The sequence below is a fragment of the Moschus berezovskii genome, chromosome 12, assembly GCF_049115385.1.
Source record: "Moschus berezovskii isolate FMDL1 chromosome 12, NW_MosBer_1.0, whole genome shotgun sequence".
NCBI lineage: Eukaryota > Metazoa > Chordata > Mammalia > Artiodactyla > Moschidae > Moschus > Moschus berezovskii.
The window spans coordinates 73136439-73163735 of record NC_142471.1 but is presented as its reverse complement, the minus strand read 5'-3'; the positions used below and the strand labels follow the sequence as shown (position 1 = coordinate 73163735).

Below are 27297 nucleotides of genomic sequence, written 5' to 3'. Positions count from 1 at the left end.
GTGTGAAGGCAAGAAGGAAGCCATTGTTTAGTTTGAAGACAGTCAGGAAGGAAAGGCCTGGAAGGAGAAGGAGAAGGAGGGAGGGGAAGCAGGTACTCACCCGTAGGCAAGCACTACTTGACAGCTGCCCTTCTCATTTCTCATGAGAGCTACCATCCAGAGGAGAGGACATTCGTGTTCTTGTTTATGTAATTTTGTATTTTAAATGTTTACTTTTTTAATTTTAAAAAATCACCAAAATAATATATACTACTCTCAGAATAGTATATACTACTCAGTGGATATTACCCGAAAGCATCTCACCCTAAGGGATTTTTGTTGAGTTATCACATCTGCTGGTTTCATACATTCCATTCAAACTTTTTTCAGAAGGAGAGAAAAAAAAACATAGACATGCACATCAAATATTCTTATCTATGATTGAATAAATAAATAAGCTATGATTTATTTGCACTGTAACACAAAATTTGAGAAAAATGCAAGTAACATTTTACAGCAAAGGGTCAGTGAGGTCTTGAGCATCTAGTACCATGTGAAAAATTGAAAAAGGCTGCTGAAATCACTCAACTTAATGGTGAAGAAATGCCAGAGAAAAAAGTTGTATCATTTGCATGTACAAACATGTTTAGACATTGTAAAGAGCACTAGGAGCCCCTGAAGCTGATTTCAGAATTGATTTTTTTTTCACTGAGTTATTCAAGGAAGTTATGCTATTCTCTCTTTGGTAGAGAGGAGGCTGAAGTACAGAGTCTAAATTTTACCAAATGATACTGAAACCACTATAATAAGGCAGAAAAAGAAGATCTATGAACCCTTACTTTTTACTTTATTAAGAATGTATATGGATTTTCATTTTATAATTATATATATGTATCAATATTTACACACACACACATTGACACACATATTTTTAGCTACTCCTAAACAGATTTCACCATTCCTTTGGTGAACTCAGTATGTGAAACCCAAATAAATCCTAACCCATATAAAATAAAACATCAGAGATGAGTAATTTATATATTCTATTCAATGGAAGTTTTCATCTGTGCCTATAAGGTAAAAATTTCAATTATAAATGGTTCAGCAGTAGGTTTGTTGTTGTTTAGTCGCTCAGCCATGTCTGACTCTTTATGACCCCATGGAAGCTGCACACCCAGCTTCCCTGTCCTTCACTGTCTCTGAGAGTTTGCTCAAACTCTTGTCCATTGAGTCAGTGATGCCATCCAACCATCTCATCTTCTGTCGTCCCCTTCTCCTCCTGCCTTCTGTCTTTCCCAGCATCAGGGTCTTTTCCAATGAGTCAGTTCTTTGCGTCAAAGAACAGGTCAAAGTATTGGAACTTCAGCTTCAGCATCAGTCCTTCCAATGAATATTCAGGATTGTTTTCCTTTAGGATTGACTGGTTTGATCTCCTTGCAGTCCCAGGGACTCTCCAAGAGTCTTTTTCAACACCACAGTTCAAAAGCATCAGTTCTTTGGTGCTCAACTTTCTTTATGGTCCAACTCACATCCATACATGACTACTTGAAAAACCATAGCTTTGACTCAACAGTGGGTATCCAGGTATATAAATGCTTGTCAATTAAACTATGTTTATTAATCACACAATCACAACATCACTTCCTAGTGCTCCCCCTCCCCTCTCAGAGGGTTGTTCCTGTCACTGGCTATTACCTGAGAGGATCTCACCCTAAGGGATTTTTGTTGGGTTATCACATCTGCTGGCTTCATCCATTCCATTCAAACATATTGCAGAAAATCATCAGCATTAATGAGCTAGTTTGTGTAAAGGGGACATATAAATACCAGCCATCAGCAAGTAGGACAAATGCTCTGCTCTTGAAAGTAGGGGGCTCACAAGTGGAAGAGTAACCACCCTCATAGCACCCTGTGGCCTAAGGTTGGGAGGAAGGATATCAGTCATAACCTCACTGATTGACATATTGTCTATACATTTGCATACAGAATAGGAAGACCATTAGCTGAGATAGGGTCCTGAAGTCATCCCCAAAGAAAGCTCCATGCCATCAAATTTCCATTTGCAGGGTCTATAGCCAACTCAAGAGTGAGTAAGAGGTAATGTGTAGATGAAATTGAAAAAACTTTCTGCCTTTATTTTTTTAAACTTTATTTTGTAATGGGGTATGGCTGATTAACAATGTTGTGATAATTTCAGGTGAACCACAAAAGGACTTAGCCAAATATATATGTGTGTGTGTGTGTGTGTGTGTATCCAGTCTCCCCCAAACCCCTTCCCATCCAGGCTGCCACATAGCATTGAGCAGAGTTCCCTGTGCTATATAGTAGGTCCTTGTTGGTTATCCATTTTAAATATAGCAGTATGAATGTGTTCATCCCAAATTCCCTAACTATCCCTCTGCCCCTTCCTTCCCCTTTACACAGCAACCATAAATTCCTTCTCTAAGTCTGTGAGACTCTCTCTGTCATGTAATTAATCTCCTTTGTATCATTTCTTTTTAGGGTCCACGTATAAGGGATGTCATATGCTATTTCTCCTCCTCTGCCTTACTTCACTAAGTATGAAAATCTCTAGGTCTGTCCGTGTTGCTGCAAATCTTTTTGACCGTCTTAATGCCACTCCAGCCCCTGACCCCAGATGCCACCTGGCTATATGTTGATTTGGTGGCATTTCATAAGCACGGATTCAATAAGGTGGTAGCCACTACAGTGCTGCAGTCAAACATTTAGCTTTTCACTTAGAGATGTTTAATTACAAAAAGTATATACATATGTTTTCTGTGTTTAAAAAGCCAATTTAGATTATCATCCCAATCCTGGTCCCCTTTCCTACACAGCTCTGATCTGTTTGATATGCATGTTGCTAAACAATTTCTTTTGCATTTGTCAGTGAATAATTAAGTGAAAAGATACACAAAATTAATTTGGTTGTTTTTATATGCAGTTTCCTACTAGATGTATTATTCTTTTATATGCCTTTTTCATTCATCTTAGACATCTTTTGATGTCAGAGTTTATGAGGCTTCTTTCCATCTAATTTCTTTTTACCCCTTAGGATTCAGGCACCAGGAGTTATGTAGTAATCCCTTTCATGGACGTTTTGATCATTTCCTATTTTCTGCCACTATAAACAATGCTACAGTTAGCTTTTTCATACTATAATGCTTGTTATTAAAACCCTGAAACAATAATTTGAGTCTCTTTTGGCAACTGAAGGTCTTTCTGCTAGCTGATAAAGCAAATTCCATCCAGTCAGCTGATTCCTTCTTAGACCTGAGTATCTAGGCATTGCCAAATATCTCCCCTATAAGAGTGGAAACACCAGCTTCCTGCCCACACACTGCCTGTGAATCCCACACGTGAGATATTCACTTATATTAACTTCCGTCCTCCTTTAAAATACAAATGCCAGTGGATTATATAAGGGAACACTAGGAGGAAGGTTAAGAAAGATTCCCAAATTAAGAAGGTGTGAGGACATAAGTTTGAGTAAACTCTGGAATTTGGTGATATACAGGGAGGTCTGGTGAGCTGCAGTCCATGGGGTCACAAAGAGTTGGACACAACTGAGCAACTGAACTGAACTGAGCCAGGTTACTGCAGGCAAAGGAACAAGAGATGAGCCAGGTGAAAGGGCCAGGCTGGTAGTTTTTCAAGGACAAGCTGTGATGTCAGGTTAGTGTCCAGGCATTGGTGGAGATATTGGGCAAAGCCTCAAGTCTCCAGGATTAAGGAGCCATAGTGCCCCTAAGTCTCTCCCGTGCCCATTTTAACCCATCCATGGGCATCTCTGGTTGTCAGCACAGAATATGTAGTTATGAAGTTCAGGCTGAGATGAAGTGCCGAGGAGTCACAGGGCAGGGTTGCTTGAGGGTTCTTGCCTCCGATAGATTTCACTTGTCATGTGCCTGACTTGCTTCACCCACTCCTCACAACAGGGCACACGCTGCAGCCATGCAGTCAGACTTGGGTTGAACAGGTCTGCGAAACAGTCATCCCTTGTCAATAAAGCTTAACAAGCAGATCTGCCAGTAGCAGCTTTCTGCAAGTTTACTTGAAGGCACGCAGGCAAACTTTCCTTTTATTTTTGTTAAGACCTCCCTTTATAAATGGTTATGGTTGCTCTCATAGTCAGCTTATTATGCTGTATAGATAGCCCTGTTCTCAGGTTCACTCCCCTCACCATGATGGAAACATCCTAGCATCAGTTGTTATTATGCCCAGTAGAAATGCTCTTTTGAGGAGATGCCAAAATTGTTATCAGTTTCCCTGAGTAGAAATGAATGGGTGTGCAGTTTCCTTTTAGCTCTTGGAAAGATCTTAGAACGAGTTAGAATAAGAGCTGAAATGGGTGTAGAGTATCCCTCCAGTGGCTGTAGCTACCAGTCCTTAGCTCTTAGCCTAGTGATATAAGGTCCAGTGTCCACACCAGGACACAGCACGTGAGCACAGTTCTGCCATGTTGTCCCTGCCACTTTTCACCTGTTCCTTCATGCCTCCCACAAGCCACTCTGTGGAAAGCCAGGAGGCTGGTACAAGGCCTTCAGTCTACTGTGGCTAGAGAGTGAACTCTAAGGCAGGAGGTGTTGTTTGGTAAATAACAGAGTTATTTTAGAATGAAACAATCTCTACCTTCATCTTTAGCAAGTCACTTCCTTTCTTGAGCCTTAGTTTCCTAAACTATGAAATTTTACTATTTGCTTTTGGGGGTTGATTAAATGTGATACTTTATATGAAGCATGCAGCACAGTACCTAGTGACAGTAGTCACTTTTAAAACTGTAGAACATCACCAACAGTGATCATCTAAGGGCTCCTCTGGAGTGAAGGTAAAGGGGAGGAAATTTCCTTTTATTGTGTATCTATAGTCCAGACATTTGATACATAATAGTCATGACAGTCCTGAGATTTAGGATACATTTAATATAAGGCCCTGTTTTGTCACCTGTAAAACTGAAATAATACCTTGCATAGGCTCATAAACTCACAGAATTAGAAGCACTGTACTCCAAAATGCATGTCTGCCTCCAAGACCACTCAAGGCATATAAGACATTTACCTGATTAATAAATGAGTTCCTTTTGTTTAAATAAAATGAAATCAGTATTCATCTGTGTGTCATCTGGCATTTAGTGCTGAAAAAAACCAAATTCATTTTCTCTTTGTTACTCCATTGATAACTATAAATATCTCAGTTTGCAAATACAAAAGCCCAAACCTATTTAGTTATACTGTACATACTATGTACTACACATTTATACTATGTTCTTGGGCATGAACTTGGGCAAACTCTGGGAGATAGTGAGGGACAAGGAGGCCTGGTTTGCTGCAGTCCATGGGGTCACAAAGAGTTGGACACAACTTAGCAACTGAACAATAACAATAGCTATAACAAATCCTGAAAGATGATTCTGTGAAAGTGTTGCACTCAATATGTCAGCAAATTTGGAAAACTCAGGAATGGACACAGGACTGGAAAAGGTCAGTTTTCATTCCAATCCTAAATAAAGGCTATGCCAAAGAATGCTCAACTACTGCACAATTGCATTCATCTCACATGCTAGTGAAGTCATGCTCAAAATTCTCCAAGCCAGGCTTCAGCAATACATGAACCGTGAACTTCCAGATGTTCAATCTGATTTTAGAAAAGGCAGAGGAACCAGAGATCAAATTCTCAACATCTGCTGGATCATCGAAAAAGCAAGAGAGTTCCAGAAAAACATCTATTTCTGCTTTATGGACTATGCCAAGCCTTTGACTGTGTGGATCACAATAAACTGTGGAAAATTCTGAAAGAGATGGGAATACCAGACCATCTGACCTGCCTCTTGAGAAACCTGTATGCAGGTCAGGAAGCAACAGTTAGAACTGGACATGGAACAACAGACTGGTTCCAAATAGGAAAAGGAGTACATCAAGGCTGTATATTGTCACCCTGCTTATTTAACTTACATGCAGAGTACATCATGAGGAACGCTGGGCTGGAAGAACCACAAGCTGGAATCAAGATTTCCGGGAATATATCAATAACCTCAGATATGCAGATGACACCACCCTTATGGCAGAAAGTGAAGAAGAACTAAAGAGCCTCTTGATGAAAGTGAAAGAGGAGAGTGAAAAGTTGATTTAAAGCTCAACATTCAGAAAACTAAGATCATGGCATGCGGTCCTATCACTTCATGGCAGATAAATGGGGAAACAGTGGAAACAGTGGCTGACTTTATTTTTCTGGGCTCCAAAATCACTGCAGGTGGTGATTGCAGCCATGAAATTAAAAGATGCTTACTCCTTGGAAGGAAATTTGTAACCAAGCTAGCTGCTGCTGCTGCTGCTAAGTCACTTCAGTCATGTCCGACTCTGTATGACTCCAGAGACAGCAGCCCACCAGGCTCCCCCATCCCTGGGATTCTCCAGGCAAGAACACTGGAGTGGGTTGCCATTTCCTTCTCCAATGCATGAAAGTGAAAAGTGAAAGTGAAGTCGCTCAGTTGTGTCCGACTCTTAGCAACCCCATGGACTGCAGCCTACCAGTCTCCTCTGTCCATGGGATTTTCCAGGCAAGAGTACTGGGGTGGGGTGCCATTGCCTTCTCCGGACCAACCTAGACAGCATATTAGAAATCAAAGACATTACTTTGTCAACAAAGGTCCATCTAGTCAAGGTTTTTCCAGTGGTCATGTATGGATGTGAGAATTGGACTATAAAGAAAGCTGAGTGCCGAAGAATTGATGTTTTTGATCTGTAGTGTTGGAAAAGACTCTTGAGAGCCCCTTGGACTGCAAGGAGATCCAACAAGTCCATCCTAAAGGAGATCAGTCCTGGGTGTTCATTGGAAGGACTGATGTTGAAGCTGAAACTCCAATACTTTGACTATCTGATGCGAAGAGCTGACTCATTGGAAAAGACCCTGATGCTGGGAGGGATTGGGGGCAGGAGGAGAAGGGGACATCAGAGGATGAGATGGTTGGATGGCATTACCAACTCAATGGACATGAGTTTGGGTAATCTCTGAGAGTCGGTGATGGACAGGGAGGCCTGGCGTGCTGCTGTTCATGGGGTCACACGGAGTCAGACATGACTGAGCGACTGAACTGAACTGATACTTGTATGTGGTTAAATCTTGTTTACCTTGTTTCAGATGCAGAGAACAGAGAATGTGATACGATTTCAGTTGCTAAATTAACTAGAACATTGCTTGTTCCATGCCAACCATGAAAGATTCTGTAAATATAAAATAAAGTTGGCATGGGGCTGGTTTATTCTAAGAAGCGAAGATAATCTTATCAAGGAACAGATTTCTTTTTACTACTAAGCTAGAGATATTTCTAGATGTGTTTCTTAAAAAGTAGGTGTAGAAAATTTTGGCTGTGAAGTTTCTTTAGAGGACCCATTAATCTCTTTGGGAATAATGTAAGTGTACAGTGATGGTTCTTATTGTTCCTCAGTGTTAGTTTCTCAATGTCAATGGGAATATTTAATCAGTTCAGTTCACTTCGGTCGCTCAGTCGTGTCCGACTCTTTGTGACCCCATGAATCACAGCACGCCAGGCCTCCCCGTCCATCACCAACTCCCAGAGTTCACTCAGACTCACCTCCATCGAGTGGGTGATGACATCCAGCCATCTCATTCTCTGTCGTCCCCTTCTCCTCCTGCCCCCAATCCCTCCCAGCATCAGAGTCTTTTCCAGTGAGTCAACTCATCGGATGAGGTGGCCAAAGTATTGGAGCTTCAGCTTCAGCATCAGTCCTTCCAATGAACACCCAGGACTGATCTCCTTTAGAATGGACTGGTTGGATCTCCTTGCAGTCCAAGGGACGCTCAAGAGTCTTCACCAGGACCACAGTTCAAAAGCATCAATTCTTCGGCGATCAGCTTTCTTCACAGTCCAACTCTCACATCCATACATGACCACTTGAAAAACCATAGCCTTGACTAGACGGACCTTGGTTGGCAAAGTAATGTCTCTGCTTTTTAATATGCTGTTTAGATTGGTCATAGCTTTCCTTCCCAGGAGTAAGCGTCTTTTAATTTCATGGCTGCAATCAGCATCCACAGTGATTTTTGAACTTAAAAAAATAAAGTCTGATACTGTTTCCACTGTTTCCCCATCTATTTGCCATGAGGTGATGGGACCAGATGCCATGATCTTTGTTTTCTGAATGTTGAGCTTCAAGCCAACTTTTTCACTCTCCTCTTTCACTTTCATCAAGAGGCTTTTGAGTTCCTCTTCACTTTCTGCCATAAGGGTGGTGTCATCTGCATATCTGAAGTTATTGATATTTCTCCTGGAAATCTTAATTCCAGCTTGTGCTTCTTCCAGCCCAGCGTTCCTCATGATGTACTCTGCATATAAGCTAAATAAGCTGGGTGACAATATACAGCTTTGACGTACTCCTTTTCCTATTTGGAACCAGTCTGTTGTTCCATGTCCAGTTCTAACAGTTGCTTCCTGACCTGCATATAGGTTTCTCAAGAGGCAGGTCAGGTGGTCTGGTATTCCCATCTCTTTCAGAATTTTCCACAGTTTGTTGTGATCCACACAGTAAAGGGCATTGGCATAGTCAATGAAGCAGAAATAGATGTTTTTCTGGAACTCTCTTGCTTTCTCCATGATTCAGTGGGTGTTGGCAATTTGATCTCTGCTTCCTTTGCCTTTTCTAAAACCTGCTTGAACATGTGGAGTTTCACGGTTCATGTGTTGCTGAAGCCTGGCTTGGAGAATTTTGAGCATGATTTTATTAGCGTGTGAGATGAGTGCAATTGTGTGTCAGTTTGAGCATTCTTTGGCATTGCCTTTCTTTGGGATTGGAATGAAGACTGACTTTTTCCAGTCCTGTGGCCACTGCTGAGTTTTCCAAATTTACTGACATATTGAGTGCAGCACTTTCACAGCATCATCTTTCAGGATTTGAAATAGCTCAACTGGAATTCCATCACCTCCACTAGCATTGTTCGTAGTGATGCTTTCTAAGGCCCATTTGACTTCACATTCCAAAATGTCTGGCTCTAGGTCAGTGATCACACTATCGTGATTATCTGGTCGTGAAGATCTTTTTTGTAGTTCTTCTGTGTATTCTTGCCACCTCTTCTTAATATCTTCTGCTTCTGTTAGGTCCATACCTTTTCTGTCTTTTATCAAGCCCATCTTTGCATGAAATGTTCCCTTGGTATCTCTAATTTTCTTGAAGAGATCTCTTGTCTTTCCTATTCTGTTTTTTAAAAAAGATTTTAAAATAGCATTAATTCAGTATCTACATAAGAATATTTAGTGGGTCCAGGAATATATATATATATATATACACACATAAATTATAGCAAAACAGTTTTCTCTATACTCTCACATACATTTAGAATGTTTTAAAAATACCTTCTATAAACATAATCTTCTCTACATGAGCTATGAAAACACCTAGACCCTGGCTATCCTGCCAGTACTCTGGGGTTTCTATTTCCAGGGCCTTGGGGGCTGTGTTCTTTTCCCAAGTGATCTCATTTCTGATCCTGGTAGGGTTCTTGATGTTCAGTCTGATTTATTCAGCAACATATGTCAGTGTACATCACAGAGAATAATTGGTCCTAAAAGTGGCCCATGTGTTTCAAGTCCACAGAAAGGAAATCACTTGCAGTGTTTGCAGACCCAAAACTGCAGGGGCCCATGTAGCTATTTTTTTTTTTGGAAAGCACCCATTCAGTTTCTCAGCAGATGCTCTAGACTTGTCAGCTGCTACAGAATTGATTCTTCAGAACATATTTCTTAGATACATGTCTCCACATGTTTGCAGGATGGCATTAGGGTTGGAAATGAAGAAGGTGGATGGAGATCAGGTTTCTCCCACCACTGTCCTTGCCCAGTGGTATTGGGAATAGCAATCCTTATCCAGGTGGTATGGCATCATGGCAAGAGAGCTCCAAACCCAGTCCAGAGCCCCTGGCCACTGCTTGCCCACTGTGTGACCCTAGGAAGCCCTCTAAACTCTCCTCTTTTTCTTCCTTATGTTGAAAACAGAGGGATTGTGTTGATCTGTGACCCCTTCAGGTTCTGACATGTCCATAATCTATCTGAAGTGACCATTATTAGCATTCCTTGGACTGCAGATGTTTAAAAGTAGGGAAATTTTTCTTTTATGAATTTTTTATGTAACTAGTTGACTGTAGTGGATTCCATGAGCCATCCTCCTGATGTTTGATGCTGTCGTTTAGTTTAACTCAGCCATATGTCCCACTTCATCACATTGGCATTCAGAATGATATCACATTCTATTTATTGTTCAGGTTAAATGACTTGTGCTTCCATCCTACTTAGTGGAAGAAAAGTTTTCTCCCCCTCACCTAGTCTTCTGCCCAGTGATACTCCCCTAAGCCAAGGTCTGCTTACTCTGTTTAAGGGGAAAGTTCTGAGAGCTATTTCCTTGAGAGAAACTTGGAGAGCCTGCTTAGACAGTCAGGGAACCCTGTTATTTCTGAATGTTGAGGGTATGACTGCTACATATTATTATTGCTGAAATATGAGCATACTGAGTCTAGAAAGACTTACTTGAAGTGTTAACCATGCACTGTACCCAGAACCAGCTCCCTTCTCTGCCTCCAGAGCTTGCCCCATTTCTCATTTCAAGTCACGTGTTATTGTAAGAAGAAAGTTTTTCCTTGAAAACAAGGACACATAGTACAATCCAAGAAACTGAACAAATATATTCTTTTCATTGTGCTCACAAATGAAGGACACCAGAGCCTAGTGACAGTAAGTCCTACCTTGGCTATAAGAAAACCTAGAGTTCCACCTCTTTCTTGGTCGTAACATGTAATAACCACTGTGAAAAAAGAGAAGAGATAATGTTAATAAGAAAACATAATGTCTGCACTGATTGTTAACAAATGAACAGAGGCTTGACAGAGTAAAGATCGTCCCGGGGAGGATGAACAACACAGAGAAAAGAAGGCAAGTAGCCTTTAGCCTGGCCTGAGCTTGGGAGGCATGCAGGCAGTGAAAAGAGCTAAAGCTTAAATGCATCAACCACAGATCGTGAACCTGTCTTTTAAACCCAAACCTTACTCTTTATGACTAAACCATGGGCAGTTTGAACAATATTAAGGAAGGAATTGATGTGATCCAGTTTGATCTGAAGATAATCTTGGCAGTAAGAGCATGGCTTCTGCTTTCAGGGAAGTTGTATAATGCTGTACTTAGTTGCTCAGTCCTGTCCGACTCTTTGCATCCCCATGGACTATATAGCCTGCCAGACTTCTCTGTCCATGGGATTCTTCAGGCAAGAATACTAGAGTGGATTGCCATGCCCTCCGCCAGGGAATCTTTTCAACCCAGGAATCAAACCAGAGTCTCCTGCATGGCAGGTGGAATCTTTACCAGCTATAATAGCAAGCTGATATTTAAAACTTTAAGTAAGCAAGTAAGTGAAGTCACTCAGTTGTGTCCAACTCTTTGCAACCGTATGGACTGTAGTCTGCCAAACTCCTCCATCCATGGGATTCTCCAGGCAAGAATACTGGAGTGGATTGCCATTTCCTTCTCCAGGGAAACTTCCCAACCCAGTGATCGAATCTGGGTCTCCCACTTTGCAGGCAGACCCTTTACCATATGAGCCACTAGGGAATTAGTATTTAAAACTTTAAATGCTATTCTTTTTACTACCTTATGATATTTAATATTTATAAAGGGATTGCAATGTGGCATATTTTTTCTATGTCCTTTTGAATGCATTATCTCATTTAATCCTCCCAAGAACTTTAGGAGCAGTTTCTGTAATTATACCTATTTTATAGGCAGAGGACCCAAACATTAAAGTCTGGGTAAATTGCCCAGGTTTATATAATGTGTAATAGCCTGCATTTAAATTCAGGCAGTTTGGTTCCAGAACACTAGTTTTAACCACCAGGGCAGTGATCTTTAATCCTGGCTACACACTAGAATCACCAGGGGAAATTAAAAACAAAAACACACTGATGCCCAGAATTCTCATTGAAACTGATTTCTGTGGGCAGAGTCTTAACATCACAGAGAGGGTTGTGACTAACTAAGCCAGGCTATATTGTCACCTTAACATACATGGAATAGTCACAAACATCTATAGCAAACATTTGTACTGTAAACATCTATACCAAAATTGTAAGTTTAAAAAAAAAAAAACTGCTAAACAGCCAAATCACAGGATATGAAGACTTTTGATGCTTTTTCCAATTTTACTCTCACAAAGAAAAACTACGACCTTCATCTTTTTAAAGACTGACAGGAGCACAGAAGCAAAATCAAAGAGGGTAGGGGTAAAAAAGAAAAGGTGACAGAGGAGTATCAAGAAAAGAAGGAAGAGAATAGCTGAAATTGGGGTTGTTGAAGTAATAAGACACCATCTACCGATGGCAGTCGGTAATATTAAAGGCGTATTTGTGGAATGTTTTCCTTTCAGTAATTGTGCAAAGACTCCCTTGCCATTGCAAAGCACTTCTCTTCTTGGCAGATTGAAGAATGTTTTACCAACTAAATGCATCCCAGTAATATTCAGAGCTTAGGTCCAACATAATCATAAGTTGCCTTGTTATTGCGGAGGTAAGCAGCCCCATTTAATAACATATAAAATGTATTATTCATTTATGTAACTCAGACCCAGGGACAGCTGCTGGGATGAAAATAGAACCATTCTGTAATGCACAAAGCAGGTGTGTGCTTACTTGAGTAAATGAACTCTGTATTTCTGCTCAATTTTCTTGTAAATTTCAGAGACCCGTCTGGTAGGGCTAATGTGAAGCCATTTTCATCCAGGAAATAAAATGGTCTCAGAATGGTTTTTAATGAGCATTGAAAAAATTACCAACGGTCTTCTCTGTGTCAGAATCCCAGAGGAATGGATTCATGCTTTGTATTTAAGCAGAATTCCTGTTGCTACAGGCTTCAGGAAAGCCCAGGGTGGTGATTGGTCAGAACAGTGACACACAAAAGGAATGTTCTCTAGCTGATGATGCCAGAGGTGATAGTGAGCCCATGCCTCCAGAGCTGCTCGCCAAGATAGAGTCACAGGTGTGCTTGGACGCTAAGCGATTAAAGTTATAACCTACCTTTAATGTGCATTGTGCCAGGCTTCTGAAACACGTAGGGAGTTTGTGATGCGGTTTAACTTACTGGGATGCCATAATTACTGTATGACATTGCTGGTCACTTCTCTGCTACTATTGCTGGCACCAGAATGTCACCATTCTCCAGTCTCTGCATCTTTTTTTCCCCCAGCTGCCCTTATTTTCTTTTAGATCAGCATATAGTCATAAGCACCTACATGGACTTTTCAAAATGTTTAATATCAGATAGGATGATTTGAAGATGTTCAGACATAGCAGTGGACAGTCAGAATGAGTAGGGATCTCAGTACAGAAGCAGGATACAGGAAGCTCCCTGGTGTGTTAGGTGTTAACCCATTCACTTCCGGATTGCCAGGAAAAGCAAGGACTCCAAGGATAGGGGTTAACATAGCTGGGTTGGTGAGTGTGGTGCCTGCAGGGTTTGGGGCCAGTGATGATAGCCAGTTTCTAGATGGATATTTCAACATTTAAACTCTATACAGTCTTCCCAGTGTGGATTATCAGCCTTGCATGTCTGGGGCACAAGTATGACCTCAATGAGGAGCTTAAAGTTCACAGTCACACGAAGGAAGAAAATCATACAAGGCATTACTGATTCCTATCAAGTAAATCATAAGGATTCCTCTAAGAGATGACACATATCTCACCTAATTTAAAGAGGTAGTGCAGTACAGTGTTAGCAAATACATGTATGCTGCTGCTGCTAAGTCACTTCAGTTGTGTCCGACTCTGTGTGACCCCATAGACAGAAGCCCAACAGGCTCCCCCGTCTCTGGGATTCTCCAGGCAAGAACACTGGAGTGGGTTGCCATTTCCTTCTCCAATGTGTGAAAGTGAAAAGTGAAAGTGAGGTCAGTCAGTCACGTCTGACCCTTAGCGACCCCACAGACTGCAGCCTACGAGGCTCCTCCATCCATGGGATTTTCTAGGCAAGAGTACTGGAGTGGCTTGCCATTGCCTTCTCCGAAATACATGTATCCTAGATCCAAATTGTCTAGGTGCTGGCTGTGTGATTTTGAGAAAACTAGTTAAGTTCTATGAATCTTAATTTCTTCATCTATTTATTGGGAGTAATGATATCTTCTTTATTAGGGATAGTTTGAAAGCAAATCATGTTAAGAACTTAGCACAGTGTCTAGAACAAATTAGTGAAAGGGTTAGTCACTCAGTCATGTCCAACTCTTTGCAATCCTTGGACTGTAGCCCACCAGGTTCCTCTGTCCATGGGATTCTCCAGGCAAGAATACTGGAGTGGGTAGCCATTCCCTTATCCAGGGGATCTTCCCAACCCAGGGAATGAACCCGGGTCTCCTACATTACAGGCAGATTCTTTTCTATCTGACCATCAGGAAAGCCCCGAACATATTAGTACTCTCTAAATTTGAACTTCTTATGATTTTACTTTCACAATCAGGAAAAGAGAGGAATAAGCTGCCATTTAAAGTGTGGATAAATTTTAGGCAGCTGATTAGGCAAAAAGGTAGACATGGGAGCAGAAAGAACAAAAAAAAAAAAAAGAAGTACTTTCAAAAGAATTGAAACGAGAAGTTTGGCTAAAGCAGAATGAGCTGGTTGGGGAGAAAGAGTCCAGAAAAGTAGAACAAAGTTAGTTTATGGAGGGCTTCAGGCCCAAGTTAGAGGATTTGTGATTTATCTTAAGGAAATGGGAATTTGTGAAAGTTGTGAACAGGAAGGATAGATAATAATGTTAAGTAAAAATAACTGATAACATTTCCTAATCACTTGCTAATTGTCAGGGTGGTTTTAAGCGTTCTGTGTACATTAATCCATTTCATCCTTATAGTTACCCTATGAGGTGAGTTTAATATTAATACGTGGCCTTATAGTCATCTATAGTGTTCAAAGTGCTTTCTCAGATGGTATTTAATTCTATTTTCTCAATCGTGCTTTTAGGTAGTCAGTCTTAAAACTTAAGGACAGAGAAAGGACTTTGGCTAGATTTGAAGTAGTTGGTAAGCAATAGCCTGCACACTGCCAGATTTTGTAAATAAAGTTTTATTAGAACTCAGATTCATTTGTTCTTTTATGCATCCTCTATGTCCACTTTAATGTTACAACCCGAGAGTTGAGTACTTGTGACTAAAGCTATATAACCTGCAAAGCTAAAACATTTATTCTCTGGCACTTTATGTGAAAAGTTTGTCAACTTATGGTCTAGAAGAATGGAAAGACCCTGGACTTTTGATTGCTTCCATTTTGAGATCTACCAGTACCTTTCTCAGGTAGACTGGAGAAAACAAATATATGAATACATAAAGGGGCTGCTGTGGACTCCACACAAAAAAGAGATGATGAATACAGAACATTGGACTTCAAAAGTCTTAAAGAAAGCCCACAGATTCTAATTTACTATAAATCTGATAAATTGTATAGGACAAATGGGTAGCATAATTCTTTTTTTTTTCTTTCCTATTAAGGCTAAAACAAGAAAAAAGCAAAATAGAGGGAGGATTTACTCAATCTATAGTCTAAAGTTTCCTTAATGTGAAATTTCAATAGTTTAGGCCTTATATCCCATGAAATATTGAGTAGAAACTCTCAAGTTTAGCCACCTTTCTGTACTGTACCATGAGTGCAACAACTTGTACAGTATCTAATGTTGAGACATATAAGGCATAATAATCTATTCTTTCTTTGAACTGTACCTTCCTTTGCAATATATACATGTATATATTACAATATATATAGTACTTATTCTGACCTTTAGTTATATAGCCTTTGAAGTATTTTCTGGATTATCCATGTATAGATGATAAAGAATCCACCTGCAATGCAGGAGACTTGGGTTCAATCCCTGGGTTGGGAAGATCCCCAGGAGGAGGGCATGGCAACCCACTCCAGTATTCTTGCCTGGAGAACCCCCATGACCAGAGGAGCCTGGTGGGTACAGCCCATGGGGTTGCAAAGAGTTGGACATGACTGAGCAACTAAGCACACATCTTTTCACCTGGATTATAAACCTGTTGAGGGTAAGGAAAGACCATGTCTTCTCCTGCTATGCATTTCCCACAACTCCAAAGTGAAATCGTATATCTATCGACTAAGTGAATAAAAGCATAAATTAAAATGTTAATAATGATTCAATATGTTCCTATGATGATTTGCCTCTCTGTTGGGTGCTTACTATAAACAAACTGTAATCTTCCTGACGCCATGAAAGGTAGTTATTGCTAGCCCTCAGGGCTAGGCAGAAGGTTTGAAAAGTTGGGAGTGATCCAAATTATCAAGAGCTGAATTACAATTTGAGCTTTTTTCCCATTTAGGTATAGAAAGGTGGTTTCCAATAACTGCACTGATGGAGTGAGAGAACAGTACACAGCCAAGCCACAGAAGTGCCCAGGGAAGGCCCCGCGGGGGCTCCGAATCGTCACTGCTGATGGAAGGCTGACGGCAGAACAAGGGCACAACGTTACTCTCATGGTGCAGCTGGAAGAGGTAGGACCGGGTACTGTCTCCCCTCTACCTTCTAGAGCCAATGACTTTTCCTAAGAAATCATGATTTGGCTTACATGTCTTTTTGTCTTTGTTTACATAGATATATTTTTTATTTTAAATGTTATTTAAAATTGGCATTCTCCTTTTAGTTCCTTGGTATTTGTTGTTATAAGTTTGCCTTCTCTGACACAGTTCTTCAGTTACTTCTATTTCACTGCAAGTTGTTCTTCATCCTTACTGAACCTGTAACTGCTTAGGGATTCTGTCTGGATTTAATCTTCTATTATTGGCACTTTTAGCAAAATGTTTTCTCAGAATACATTAATAGTATTCCTAGAACAGCTTAACACATACACATACTGAACTAACCTAAAAGCTGCTAATGTTGTCTTCCTCCTTTACTCTGAGGTCATGGCTTTTCTTTCTAAAGACAACATTAACCAGTCATATATATAGCATCAAGACCAATCTAGACTAATTGAATATAATTTCCTTGACATCTGAGAGGTTTATTGTTTTAATATTAATAGTGCCTCAGGAATATTGTTATAAACATCGATTATTGTTAGCCAAACTATAGTTATCTGAAGTTTCTGAGTAATTAGATGGTAGAACAAGATGACATTTATATTACATATTTTAGAATGTTTATGGCATGTTTGTCATCTTGTAAATGAGGAAGATGGCCTCTAAAGGATAAACACTTTCATTAAATGATCTTAATTACTAAACCAGGCTGTCCTACCTTCAACCATTTTCTCTATGTACCTAAAATATGGCCAGCACCACTTTCAGCCATGTGAATGCAAAGGAATCTGAAAAGTTCACAATGACATCAGAATAAAGATATACAGCATTGTCTTCTCCCCTTCTCTTCTGATAGTTCAGTGACTCTCCATCTCTAATATACATAAAAATTACCTGGTGAGCATGTTAAAGCAGTTTTCTGGGCTGCATCTTCAAAGATTCTCATACAAGAGGTTGAGGTAAGACCCAGGAATATCCTTTTCTAACAGGGCCATAGGTTATACATTATGCTTCTAGAAAAAAGAAAGAAACAAGGGCAACATCAAGAGGCCCAGACCAGTCCAAGAGGCTCTAGAGGGTGACTTGAAGGGGAAAAGATGTAGTTAGGATTACATTGTCAGGTTTGCTCAAAATACTTAGTATTTTAATTTCCATAGAAAAAGCTGTGATCTAATGAGTTGGAATTCCTGGTTCCAATGATGTTGTTGCTTTCAGTTCAAGGACCACTTAGACAAGCACTGCTCTAACCTATTATTCTTCTGTCTCCTTAGTAACTGCCTTTTAACCATACCCACTTTTCTAAACACTAAGGTGCCCCAATGTTCTTCAGTTGGAACTAGAAAGAGATGGGCCAATTTAGGCTAGTTGGAATTACTTGCATTTTACAGAAATAAATCTTAGGGGAGCTTCTGCCTGAGGCTATGACAGACTAGCTTGCTGCAAACCAAATAAATATGTATTATTTATAGCAAGAGTTAGAGAGAGTGGGAAAGAGAGAAACACACACAGAGAAGGAGGAAGAGGACTTAAGAAATTTCAGTTCTTTCCTTGAGAGATAGGAAACTCATTGTAATGAGTTATGTTGTATTTCCCCTCAAGAACTTTGCCAGTTCATCTATCACACTGTTTAAGAGGTCAGATTTCAGATTCCCAGTAGAAGGTCAGACCAAAAGTGTTGGCTAAACATCTGTTGGTAGACTCGAGGTTGGGAAGATAAAGATTGGACTTCAGAGTTACCAAGTCAGCTGGGACTAATGATGTCAAATCCCAGAGAGGAGAGAAGCATAGAGAAGTTATATAGTATTCTGTGTTCTTTGTTTCCTTGGGGGATTCCATGCTGGCTTAATTGGTACAGAATCTGCCTGCAATGTGGGAGACCCAGGTTCGATCCCCGGGTCGGGAAGATCCCCTGGAGGAGGGCATGGCAACCCACTCCAGTATTCTTGCCTGGAGAATTCCATGGACAGAGTAGCCTGGCAGACTATAGTCCATGTGGTCGCAAAGAGTTGGACACAACTGAGCCACTAACACTTTTCACTTTCACTTTTGTTTCCTTGAGTTATTTGACAATATCTGAGGGATGCAGATAAAACAGCAAGTAATCACTTAGGATGTGAAGTCAGACATAGTTTTTAGAAGTATTACATTTTGAGGAGATAGAAAAAAATTGAGTTTAGAGACTATCAAGGGGAAAGCCTTGGTGAATGATACAAGACTAGGTCCTATAGCGGAGAAGGCAATGGCAAGCCACTCCAGTACTCTTGCCTAGAAAATCCCATGGATTTTGGGTTGCAGTCCGTGGGGTCGCTAAGGGTCGGACACGACTGAGCGACTTCACTTTCACTTTTCACTTTCACTTTTCACTTCCACACACTGGAGAAGGAAATGGCAACCCACTCCAGTGTTCTTGCCTGGAGAATCCCAGGGACGGAGAAGCCTGGTGGGCTTGCGTCTATGGGGTCACACAGAGTCGGACACAACTGGAGTGACTTAGCAGCAGCAGCAGGTCCTATAGACTGCTCTATGCTAGGAGTAAGGACAGAACGGAATTAGACCAAACTCTCTACACCCTGAAATCCCACCTGAAATTATTTCAGGCGTGCTGTGATTCACGGGGTCGCAAAGGGTCGGACACGACTGAGCGACTGAACTGAACTGAATCATTATTAGAATGATTTTCCCCCATTTTAAATGTCTGTCAGAAACTGTAACAAATCCTCTTTAGAGGAAAATAATGTATACCAGCAGTTTTACTACTTTTTTTATTTTTAAAATGTAAAATTTATGGTATTTAATTAACTATAGATTTATCAAGAATCAGGACTAAGAATAGGAAAACAACAACAGAGAAAAGAGCATATTTCCTGAGATATGATTAATATGTTTATGAATATGGGACAAGATATAAAATTTAATCCCACAGCAGTCATCAGTAGGTGGCAGTAATCAAATGAAAGTCATAGAACTACAGGTGTAGGTACTGATATTAAGAACTTAGAGGGGTTTGTAGTAGATTGAACCCAGGTGAGTGAAGGATCAGTTTTTTAGAAGCAATGACAGTAAGGAATATAGCATTTGGAACATAAGAGGAAAGGAGTAGAAAATAGGGAAAAGAATAATGAGACCAAAGGAAATGTTGGAAAGAGTGAACACAGTCATCCTGAAGGGGAGGAACTGGTGAGGAGCCAGAATTAGTTTTGGAGAGATAATGTCAGAGAATTTTCCAAAAACTGGCAAAAGATATCAGCATATCAACACAGAGATTCAAGAGAATCTGTAAACTCAAGGCAGGGTATGCACAGAGCAAAACCACTTTTAGATATTGTATTCAAACTACTGACATCATCTAAAAACAAGAGAAAATTTTAAAGCAGCACAGGCAAAAATGGAATGACATGTTTGAAGTGCTGAGGAAAAAATAGTGAAGCTAAAGCAAAAACATTTTTCAGACAAGCAAAAATTAGAATGAGTCATATAAGCAGATTTCGGTGAAAAGAAACACTAAAGGTAATTGTCTGGACATAAAGAAAATGAACTCAGGCAAAACCACAGAAATAATGGAAAGAATGAAGAATAAGAAAGATGGTGGATATGCTGGTGAACTGAAGTTAATAGCAATTTTGTAGACCGATCATGTTAATCAGTTATGGGACTTAAAATACACGCGGAATTAAAACACATGACAACAATAATATAGTACGTGAAAAGAATTAAATGGAATTAAAGTGGTTTAAGCTCCATGAAATGTCTGTGAAGAAGTATTGATAAAAATACTCTTTTATATTAGAACCAGCATGTTCAGAATGTGTGCTTTAATATCTACTCACAAGTAAAAAACAGTAAGGTAATGCTGAACTATCAAACTACTGATAGGAAAACTGGATGAATATTAAGTGCCTCATTAATCAAAATAAAGTAGAAAAGAGAGAAGAGGAGACATACTATCATTGAGACAAATTGAACAGATATGAAGATGGTATATGCAAACATAGATATTTCAGTGGTTATATAAAATAAATATTTTTGTGGCTTGCTTAAGAAATGTGTCTAGCCCAAGATTGTGAAGATATCACACCACACATTTTTTTCTTTAGCTTTCACATTTAAGCCTAAGATCCATTTTGAACAAAATTGTCTCAGGCAAGGGCCAAAATTTATATATTTTTTCCATATATGTAGCCAGTTGATCTAGCACCATTGAAAAACAAATATTTTCATACTGAATTTCTATATGGTCAGTTGATTTATGACATAATAATATACATATATATGCGCACATCAGTATGTGCTTTATGTCACATGAGACTGCAGTACAGTAGATAATGTATTGTCTTTTCAGTAAATGGTGCTGCAGCATTGAATATGAGGGGACACATGAATCTTGACCTCTCAAAACACACCTCTCAAAATAGTCTTAACTGGACTGTCAGTCTAATTTTGAAAGAGAAAACTAGGGTGCTTAAAGGAAAACATGCAAGGGTATCTTCATGACCTTGGATTCAGTTCAGTTCAGTTCAGTTCAGTCGTTCAGTCATGTCTGACTCTCCATGACCCCATGAATCACAGCACGCCAGGCCTCCCTGTCCATCACCAACTCCCGGAGTTCACTCAAACTCATGTCCACAGAGTCTGTGATGCCATCCAGCCATCTCATTTTCGGTCGTCCCCATCTCCTCCTGCCCCCAACCCTTCCCAGCATCAGAGTCTTTTCCAGTGAGTCAACTCGTCGCATGAGGTGGCCAAAGTATTGCAGTTTCAGCTTTAGCATAAGTCCTTCCAGTGAACACCCAGGATTGATCTCCCTTAGAATGGACTGGTTGGATCTCCTTGCAGTACAAGGGACTCTCAAAGAGTCTTCTCCAACACCACAGTTCAAAAGCATCAATTCTTTGGCGATCAGCTTTCTTCACAGTCCAACTCTCACATCCATACATGACCACGGGAAAAACCATAGCCTTTACTAGACGGACCTTGGTTGGCAAAGTAATGTCTCTGCTTTTTAATATATTATCAAGGTTGATCATAACTTTCCTTCCAAGGAGCAAGCGTCTTTTAATTTCATGGCTGCAGTCAGCATCTGCAGTGGTTTTGGAGCCCAAAAAAATAAAGTCTGACACTGTCTCCACTGTTTTTCCATCTATTTCCCATGAAGTGATGGGACCAGATGCCATGATCTTTGTTTTCTGAATGTTGAGCTTCAAGCCAACCTTTTCACTCTCCTCTTTCACTTTCATCAAGAGGCTTCTTAGTTCCTCTTCACTTTCTGCAAGAAGGGTAGTGTCATCAGCATATCTGAGATTATTGATATTTCTCCCAGCAATCTTGATTCCAGCTTGTGCTTCTTCCAGCCCAGCATTCCTCATGATGTACTCTGCATATAAGTTAAATAAGCAAGGTGACAATATACAGCCTTGATGCACTCCTTTTCCTATTTGGAACCATTCTGTTGTTCCATGTCCAGTTCTGACTGTTGCTTCCTGACCTGCATACAGGTTTCTCAAGAGGCAGGTCAGGTTGTCTCGTATTCCCATCTCTTTCAGAATGTTCCACAGTTTATTGTGATCCACACAGTCAAAGGCTTTGGCATAGTCAATGAAGAAGAAATAGATGTTCTTCTGGAACTCTCTTGCTTTCTCCATGATCCAGTGGATGTTGGCAATTTGATCTCTGGTTCCTCTGCCTTTTCTAAAACCTGCTTGAACATCTGGGAGTTCACAGTTCACATATTGCTGAAGCCTGGCTTGGAGAATTTTGAGCATGACTTCACTAAAGTGTGAGATGAGTGCAATTGTGCGGTAGTTTGAGCATTCTTTGGCATTCCCTTTCTTTGGGATTGGAATGAAGACTGACCTTTTCCAGTCCTGTGGCCACTGCTGAGTTTTCCAAATTTGCTGGCATATTGAGTGCAACACTTTCACAGCATCATCTTTCAAGATTTAAAATAGCTCAACTGGAATTCCATCACCACCACTAGCTTTGTTCGTCGTGATGTTTTCTAAGGCCCACTTGACTTCACATTCCAAGATGTCTGGCTCTAGGTCAGTGATCACGTTATCGTGACTATCTTGGTCGTGAAGATCTTTTTTGTTTAGTTCTTCTGTGTATTCTTGCCACTTCTTCTTAATATCTTCTGCTTCTGTTAGGTCCATACCATTTCTGTCCTTTATCGAGCCCATCTTTTCATGAAATGTTCCCTGGTATCTCTAATTTTCTTGAAGAGATCTCTTGTTTTTCCTATTCTGTTGTTTTCCTCTATTTCTTTGCATTGATTACTGAGGAAGGCTTTCTTATCTCTCCTTGCTATTCTTTGACCTTGGATTAGGAAAATATTTTTAAACAGGAAAGAAAACTTTATAATATCAAGAAAAATATGATTTAATAAGATTACCTTAAAATTGAGAATTTCTTTTCTTCAAAAGACATTATTTTAAAAACCATAAAGGTGAAATCTAGAGGAGAAGAAGTTATTTTCAGTACACACTTTCAATAAGGGACTCATACCCAGAAAAATATAAATAAATCCTACAAATCAATAAGAAAAATTCCATCAACCTAGTTGAAAATGTACAAATGATTTAGAAATCTCAAAGAGGGTAACCACATAGCCAATAAGCATATGAAAAAAACTACCAACACTACTGCTTATCCAGAGAATGCAACTTAAAACTATAATAAATTATTGCTATGTACGCATCAGAAGACTGGTATTTTAAAAGACTAACAATATCAAGTGGTGCTGTTGTGGCAACTGGTCAGTCATCCAGTGCTGTTAGGAGTATAGATTGGCACTCTGGAGACCAGTCTGACATGAAATACTATACCTGAATACATGCACAACCTAAGAGCCACATTTCCACTCCAAAGATATATTCATCAGAAATGCATAGCATGCAAACTGTTATATATAGGATGAGTAAGCAACAAGGTCCTATTGTATAGCACAGGGAACTACATTCAATATCCTGTGATAAGCCATAATGGAAAAGAATATAGAAAAGTAAATATATATACATATGTATAACTGAATCACTTTGTTGTGCAGGATAAATTAACTCAACACTGTAAATTCAACTATGCTTCAGTAAAATTTAAAAACAAAGAGAAATGCATACCAATGTGCATAAGAATGTATGTACAATAATATGCATAGCAGAGGAATTCCTAAGAGCTCAAAAACTGAAAATAAACATCCATGAATATTAGCACAGAGAAATAAATGACAATATACATATAAAATGGAACACCATACAACAATGAAAAAGAACAAACTACTGCTATGTACAGAAACTTGAATGAATCTCATAGCTAATATTGAGCTAAAGGAATCAGACTGAAAAAAATGTCTATTATATGTCTACCTAGTTAAACTGCAAAAAAATAAGCAAAGCTGATTTATGGTGATGGGAATGAGAATAAGTATTACCTTTGGAGGGGGAGTGGCAGGGACAGTTTCTGGACTAGTCACAGTTTAAAATTTCTTGGTGATTAATGAATGCATCTACTTTGTAAAATTCAGGTTGTATATTTAATGGTATGCATATGTTTCTTTATGCATAACATGTTCAGCAAAAAGCTGGCTTAAAAATCATTTTAGAAATTCAAATAAAATAAAATACTTTGTATTTAGATCTTTAAGCAGTAAGGAGACAGGAAACTATTAGGAGGTATTCATTTTCCAGACTAATCCTATACCCTGTGGTGAAGGTGAAGGCCTCTTTCCCAAAGACATAAGGAACCTGATTATGCAACTCAGAAGAACATCATCTTTTGAAGCATCAGACATCAAAGCTGGAGCAGGATTCAGAATTTAGATTTTTATTTCATTTTGAAGAATGCAGTAGAGGAAAATCTGAAATAAGAAGTCAGTCCTGGTCAGCTCCAACCTGTGTGCACCCTCCAGGGACAGAGACCAGACTCGCATCTATTTGATGTCATTTTCCATGCAACCAGGATGATCAGGCAACTCAAACTTGGCTGAGTGATGTGGGAACAAATTGGGGAATATGGTTCTAAGATGTGTAAAGTCATGCCTTCTGGGCACAAAAAGGGAAAAAAAAATAACAAGTCAGTTCATTCCACTTGAATGGGCAAAGCTGCAAGAGCAAGGATGAATCCACTGCCTGCAGCTGTCAGAGTCGACCCTTTGATTTTCTTGTCTCCCTCCTAGTGCAGAGCACAAAGCCTTAAGGACGGTCCCCATACAAGGAGGCCCCAGAGAGCTCACATTTGATTGTGAGATTCTGTGCTCATGAGTCACAAGCTCTCCTTACGGAAACAACATCAATTTCTCTGTTAATCTCTGGATTATATATGTAGGCAGAGCTGAGGCATGTGATAAGCAATGTGAAATACAGAAGAGCAGAAAGTCTTATAGAACCTGGGGAGCATTGAGACTTGAAAAGAAGATCCCATTTGTGAGTGCTTGCATGGATTGTCTCATATAGATCTTGCAGTGGGTAAGTAAGTATTACTGTTATCATTTTGTAGATGGTACAGTAGAAGCACAGAAAGGCAGAGTATAACTCACCTAAGATCACACAGGCAGCTATAGTAATGGAGCCAGGAGTCAAATCCAGGACCTATAGTTCTCTATAGTGGAAGCAACCATTTTTCTGGCAAAGAACTTCATGTAGTTCCCAGGGCTTCCTAGAAACCCTGACTGGGGCAGATAGTTACAAGGATCAAGGATTAGAAAGAATAGGCAGAATTATCTATGTCCAAGACAAGCTGGGCTATGGCAGCTGCTATATTCTTTTTTTTTTTTCTATCTTTTTTTTTTTAATCGAAGGATAATTGCTTTACAGAATGTTGTTATTTTCTGTCAAACCTCAAAATGAATCAGCCATAGGTATACATATATCCCCTCCCTTTTGAACCTCCTCCCATTCCCCCCCTGCCCCCAATCCCACTCATCAGTATGTAAACCAAGATTTCCTCCAGGATTTTCTGAGAATATCCATGGCTTTTGAGATCAGCTTCTTGAAAACCATTTCAGCGATGAAAGAAGCCAAATCTGCTCTTGGGTGTCCTCCTCTTTGCAAAACTATGCCTTTATTGAATGACTACAGTATTTCTTTTTTTTTTTAATTATTTTTTTAAGGATTATTTATTTTTTTATTTTTTTTTTTTAGTGGAGGCTAATTATTTTACAATATTATATTGGTTGGTTTTGCCATACATTGACATGAATCCGTACATGAGTTCTTTCTAGCACTGTTTTATTCACCCTAAAAAATGCTGGAAAACAGAATATGAATGCAGTACTTGAGGACTTTAACATCTGTGTATACCAAACTTCTCCAGAGTCTTGGGTATGAATTTGGCTATAATACTGCTTAATTAAATTTAAAGCAAAAAACCCTTATGTATGCTACTGGTAATACATGTGTTCTCTGCATCCTCTTCAAACTTTCTGAATTCGCTTCTTATTTCACTGTTCCTAAATTTACTTTGAGTGTCTGACTTGCTCTTATATCTAGCTCCAGTTGTTTATAACAGTGGGGATATTAATGCCACGCTTCTGATGCCCCTAAAGTGGCAAGTCCTCCAGGTACCACAAGAGGTCCCAGCTACATTTTGATATGACACTGTAGTGTGATTTCTGAGATATGGGCAGATTTCCAGGCCAGGATAATATTTTATCATTTGTACATCAAGGATCATGCTTCTGCGTCTCATGGTTTATTCCTGGTTCAACTTTCTTCTCCAAGTTTGTCTCATGTCTGTGGGGCTAGGTTAGGTTAAGGATTAATGCTACCCGCTCCACATTTGTCCTCAGCTGTGTGTGTGTTTGTGTGTGTGTGTGCTTAGTCGCTGTTGCATCTGACTGTTTGCAACCCCATAAATTGTAGCTCCCCAGACTCCTCTGTCCATGGGATTCTCCAGGCAAGAATACAAGAGTGGGTTGCCATGCCCTCCTCCACGGGATCTTCTCAACCCAGGGATCAAACCTACCCTATCTTTGTCCTCAGTTACTTACATATAACCCCCCTCCCCCAACAAAAGCTTTATCTGCTTTGTGTATCAACTAAAGCACTAGAGACCTGAGGAGTCAACTGTTCCACCAATTAGTTAGGTATCTGTGTTTATTTGTTCTTCAACAAATATTTCATAAGTTCCAATGGGGTCGCAAAGAGTCGGACATGACTGAGCGACTGAACTGAACTGAACCTTGTAGGAACTCAAACCCTTCAAATACTTTTCATTTATGAGTAGACTTATTTCAGCTTGTGGAACTACATGTTTTGGACTAACTAGGAACTCTGCTGTATCAAGTTTTAAGCAGAAATTTAAACATACAATATAGAAAATACTAAATAGTTTGTATTTATTCAAAACAAAAAATTAATTTATTGGATATATTATAATAAAATCTGTATTAGATCACTATATATATCTATATTACTAATATATAATAGCAACCTTCTCTTTTCTGACATTTCCAAATAAATGATCAATATTATTAAGACATGAATCATATCCTGCCTGGCTGTAACTCTGCTTACCATGTCTGCAATATTGGTAGGAACTCAATAAATGTGTGTGGATTTGAATAGGCTTCCTCCAGAAGAGCAGAGATAAAGCCTAAACTTGAAAAGGCTCTTAAGATTCGAATAAAACCCTAAACATGTTAGTCGTCATCTGAAATCTAAAGCCCTTCCTTTATTCTGTATTAGTACATGTCCTAATTCTAACATGAGAATATCAATGAAAACCTTGCTAAAACCAGAGCAAAGAAGAGAACTTCTTATT

At 39.6% G+C, this 27297-nt stretch overlaps 1 protein-coding gene across 1 annotated transcript in view; it reads left to right on the top strand.

Moving 5' to 3' along the window:
• SORCS1 (sortilin related VPS10 domain containing receptor 1) overlaps positions 1-27297 on the top strand; it is a 158848-nt gene that overhangs the window by 61936 nt on the left and 69615 nt on the right. The window contains exon 13 of the mRNA XM_055424696.2: positions 16347-16518. Within this exon, the coding sequence (XP_055280671.2) occupies positions 16347-16518 (172 nt within the window). The remainder of the gene's footprint in view (positions 1-16346; positions 16519-27297) is intronic.